General features: G+C 62.3%; 1 protein-coding gene across 3 annotated transcripts; it reads right to left on the reverse strand.

The window, feature by feature from the left end:
• Positions 1 to 2877: 2877 nt before the first annotated feature.
• On the reverse strand, positions 2878 to 4603 carry LOC141918186 (uncharacterized). 3 transcript variants are annotated; one of them, XM_074812323.1, is made up of 5 exons: positions 4025 to 4603; positions 3476 to 3628; positions 3271 to 3375; positions 3116 to 3188; positions 2878 to 3017 (listed from the first exon to the last, which is right to left on the reverse strand). In XM_074812323.1, exons 1-5 carry the CDS (start codon positions 4586 to 4588, stop codon positions 2926 to 2928), a joined length of 987 nt encoding a protein of 328 aa, XP_074668424.1. In that variant the 5' UTR covers positions 4589 to 4603; the 3' UTR covers positions 2878 to 2925. The 3 variants fall into 3 exon arrangements, with proteins under 3 accessions (XP_074668424.1, XP_074668422.1, XP_074668425.1); XM_074812321.1 differs by having other exon boundaries at positions 3968 to 4603; XM_074812324.1 differs by lacking the exon at positions 3476 to 3628 and having other exon boundaries at positions 3968 to 4603.
• Positions 4604 to 4811: the final 208 nt, after the last annotated feature.

A 4811-nucleotide genomic window follows, 5' to 3' on the forward strand; every position in this document is an offset into this window, starting at 1 on the left:
TTTAATAGACTGTATGCCTGCTATGGCCTTGGAAAAGCTCATTCAACCGTGGAAAGCCAGTGAGTGACACACACGGGAAGGATCACCGAATTCATACCTGGTGAATTGTCCCGCTGTTTGTGTTTATAGCAGTATTTTGCAGGTTTTCAGAAGCTCACCATAGGACTTATGTTTTGGTTGTTGAGTGGGTCATTATGTGTATTGTCTTACTAGCCCTGTTTTGTTCTTTACTGGGGAAAATATGGTGAAGGGGTTAAACCGATGATTTAGCTACCTGCTCACACCCAAAACAATTCAATTGGATTAGGGGAGTCACTTTACTTCTTGGGGTGGTCCAAGAGTGGGCACACAAAGAGTATGATCCCTGACTTTTAACTTGATGCCCGGGTTCTAATCTGAGGCCTAGTTGTTTCTTGGGTTTTTTTTGATCTTGGAGAAACAGATGACTTTGGTATCGTGATTGGTACTGGTGATGGACAACCAAGATTGGATGACAACGTGGTGGTGAATGAATCTCGTGAACTTAGCACCTTTCAGAACTATTGGTGCTATTGGGGGAGGAAAGTGTATTTATGTTTGGGTTATGTTAATGACACTTTAGGTCAACAAATGAAGAAGTGGCAAAAGACTTGAGGCGATTGTTACTGTATTAAGCATTAATTGGTTGATTAGATATATTTGAATCTTCCTTGTTAGAATGGTTAATTAGCTTCCTACAGTTTTGATTGTAATAGATTGTATCAGTGTGTAAGTAGTAGAGTCCTATTAGAGTATGGGTGTATCTGAGATTTGTTTCTATAATTATCTAGGAATGAGGATCCACAAGGAGTATTGAAACTCACTGGACTGTGCTCCCTTTTAGCCTTGGAGGCAAGAGGTGACTGCACCACCACTTCAAGGAAACCAACCAAATCATGACTGTGGTCATGAGGTGGATCGTATGGCAGGTGCACCCCCCCAGTGAAAACAGGGCTTCTTGGCTGCTGAAGTGTAGCAGCTACTTGATTGTGCTTGTTCTCGGGGCTTCACGGTAGTTGGGGCCTTTGGCTAATGGGAGCCGCTACTGACCACAGATCAGATCTGGATGGGTATAAATGGAGTCCCCTGGGGGAACCATTTTGAGCTAGTTCCCCCCTGGAGTGGGATGCTGCGGTCAAGGACTCTCCCCTTGGGTTGGGATGCTGCCCAAGGAAGCTCCTTGAGGTTTCTATGGGTCGGGATGCTGCCCTGAGAAGTTCCTCGAGGTTGAGAGTCCTCATTGTTAGGCGAGTGATAGAGAGTTTTGGGATTGTTAAACCCTAGGGAGTGGTGTTTTGTTCTCCTTTTACAGGCATTCGAACCTGCTGTTGAATGGTTGCAGGGGGCCAGTTAATTGTGTTGATAATAAATTTTTAATTTTTGATTGTTGTTTATTTGGGAGCCTCCGTAACAATAATGAATATAGATTTGAATGATAATTCTTGAAGCTCTCCTGGCTCCAAGTCAGACCCACCTCTGGCCACAGCTGAGCCAATTAGCAAGGGTGGCTGCACCTCTGTGATAACTTATTTAAGAAGGGGAGCCTGGGAGGAGTGGGAGTTGTAAGGAGGAGTTGTGAGGGAGATACCTGTGCAGGTCAGTGAAGAAAGGAGGTAGGGGGGGAGGTGTGCCAGATCAGAGACCCCCCTGCAGCCCATGGTGAGAGGGCAGGCTGTGCCCCTGCAGCCCATGGACATCACCGGTGGAGCAGATGCCCACCTGCAGCCCGTGGAGGACCCCACGCTGGAGCAGGGGGCTCTGCCCAAGAAGGTCGGGACTCTGTGGGAAGCCCTGCTGTTGTAGTTCAGTGCTGGGAGGACTGGAACACGTGGGAGGGACCCACGCTGGAGCAGTTCGGGAAGAGCTGCAGCCCATTGGAAAGATGTCGGAGAAAGTTCATGGAGGTCTGTCTGCTGTGGGAGAGACCCCACACTGGAGCAGGGAAAGAATGCAGAGTCCTCCCCCGAGGAGGAAGGAGCAGTGGGACTAACCATAACCCTCATTCCCTGCCCCCTGTTGCCTCTGGGGGTGAGGAGGTGGAGAAATGGGGAGGTGGAGAAATGGGGAGGCAAAGCGGAGCCAGGGAAGAAGGGAGGGGTGGGGGGAAGGTGTTTCCAAGATGTGGGAATGCTTCTCACTCTCCTACTCTGTTAAGTGGTGGTGTTTGAATTAAATTGAAGTTTTTACTTCCCCTAAGGAGTCTGTCTTTTGCCCGTGACCACCCGAGCCACCCTGCTCAGCCCAGCACAGTGTTTTGCACAGTGGTGCAAGCGCGGGGGGCCTGGGCTGTGCAGCGCAGTGCATTTTGCACGCATGCATGCGCCGGTGGTGTGGGAAGTGAGTTGTGGGATGGTATTTGGGGTGGGGAGCAATAAGAGTGCAACTAGTGCTTGTAGTTCAATTTAGTGCCATTAGCTGGCTTTCCCAAGGCAGAAACACAGCAGTGCCCAGCGTGGGGCTCTGGCAGCAACACAGGGGTGCTTGGGGGGCAGCCGGGGTGCTGGGGCTGGGTGGTGGCAGTGGGGCTGGGTGGGCAGCCGGGGCATGGGGTGCTGCTGGCAATTCTGAGATGTTCCTTGCGGCATCCAGCCTGCTCCCCCGACCTGGCACCAGCATGGGCCTTTTGTTTGTGGGATGTTGGAGCCTGCCAAAAACCTCTTGCTCCGACTGGGGGGGTCCAGAGTATCTCCAGCATGGGCAGGTTGGGAAGTGGGCAGACCAGAGCCCCCCCCAAGCATCCAAGTAGCAGGGCACCAAGTCCCACCTGTGTCCCCCTGCTGCTGTGACACATGAGGCCACCCCTGCCCAGGATGGCTACCCCCACCCCCAGGAGGGCCACCATGACACACAGCCACCAAAGACACCGCCAGGGAGATGCTTTATTGAGGGGGAGGTGAATGGGGGTGCTCAGCCTGGGGGCCAGCCCAGCTGCCGCCCCCCCAGCACGTGGAGGTGCAGGTGATAGACGGACTGGGCGCCGTGCTTCCCGTCGTTGATCACTGCCGGGAGAGGGACAAGGGGTCAGGAAATACCCCCACACCCCTGGGAGCACCGGTGAGGGTCCTGCCCCATGGCACAGCAGGGGCCACCAACTCACCGAGCCGGTAGCCATCAGCCAACCCCTCTGCCTGCGCCGTCTGTGCCGCCACCACCAGCAAGTGGCCCAGGAGCTGCGGGGAGGGGGGGGGGCGACAGGGTCAGCACCGTGTGTGTGTGTGTCCCTCCATGTCCCAGGGACCCCCCAGGACTCACCTCGGTGTCCTGGGGACCCACGCGGCTGAGCCGGGGGATGGGGCGCTTGGGGATCACCAGGAAGTGGACGGGGGCTTGGGGGGCCACATCGCGGAAAACCAGGCACTGCCGGGGAGGAGGGGGGGAGCAGGGTGAGCCCCGCGCCCGGGGGCGCTGCCACCCGCCCCGCCCCGGGAGGGGACACGCGCGCTGCTGTCCCCGCTACCTTGTCGTCTTCATAGAGGATGGCGGCGGGCACGCTGCGGGCGATGATCTTGCTGAAGATGGTGGGGGCCCCGCCCGCCCCCTCGCCGGCCGCCGCTGCCCGCCGCGCCTCGCCCACCTCCCCGTCCTGCCCGCCGGCCGCCGCCACGCACCGCTGGGGGGGACACACGGGGCCTTAGGGGACCGCGGGGACGGCGCGGCGGGGGGGACACGCGTGGAGGGGGGTGTGCGGGCGCGGGGCAGGCGGGGGGGACGGAGGGGGCAACCCGGAGTGGGGGGGATGCACACGGTGCTGTGCCGAGCCGTGGGGGTGCGCTCGGGGGGGGCTCACGGCCCCCGCGGACCTTGCCCGGGGTGGGGGAAGCAGCAGCGAGCGCGGCGCAGGGCGAAGGCCCGGCCGGGCCCCCCCGTCCGCCCCCCCATTCTCCCGCCGCTGGCCCGTGTCCATCCCTGTCCCCCCCCACGCGTGACCCTCCCCCCCCCCCGTGCCCACCTGCCCCACGCGCAGAACGCCCCGCGCCGCCCAGCCCCGCGCCAGCCCCCGCGTCACCACCGCCGCCATGGCCGCCGCGCAGGCCCCGCCCCGCCGCCCCATTGGCCCCGCCGGGGCTGGGGGGGGGGGGAGTCGGGGGGTGCCGTGACCCCGCCCGGGCCGCCGCCGCGCCTCTTCCCCCGCTCCCGAGGCCGCCGGGGGGGGTCGTTGGGCGCTCAGGAGCTGGCTCTGGGAGGGGGGCGCAGAGCGGGAGGGCCGGGGGGGCTCGGCCCGCAGCCCCAGGTGGTCCCGCAGCGGGGCTGCCGTCCCGTGCCGAGCTCTCCCGTGGGAGCGCGGGGGGGCAGCGGGGGGCCCGCACGGCTCAGCCCCGACGGCTCGGAGCGGCGGCTGCGGGAGCAGATGGAGCGGCCGAAAGGCTGCCCCGGCCCCGGGTCGCTTGTGCCGCCGCTCCCGCGGCCGCTGCGCCATGCTGAAGCTCGTCCTCCCTCCCACCGCCGGGCGCGGTCCCGGACCAGGCCGCCATGAGGCGGCTGCTCGGGGGGTCCCCGGGACACCCCGCCGGCTCCGGGGGCTGCGGTGGGGCCGGGGGGTCCCGGCGCTGGGTGCGGCCCCTTCCCGCATGGCCCGGCGCAGCCGCTGCCGCGCCCGCCCGTGCAGGGCGCTGGGGCCCGCCGGCGCCTCCGACTCTTTGCGGGTGCAGGGGCGATTCCGGCTGGGGAGGGGGCACCGGGCGTGCCGGGGGGGCTCCCCGCAGCCCTCGGGAAGACCCTTCAGCCAGCGGCCGGACCGCAGGGCCACGGCAGGGCCGGGCACCGCTGGGGAGGGCCGGCGGCTGGGCCAGCGC

Source organism: Strix aluco, chromosome Z (assembly GCF_031877795.1).
Source record: "Strix aluco isolate bStrAlu1 chromosome Z, bStrAlu1.hap1, whole genome shotgun sequence".
Classification (NCBI taxonomy): Eukaryota; Metazoa; Chordata; class Aves; order Strigiformes; family Strigidae; genus Strix; species Strix aluco.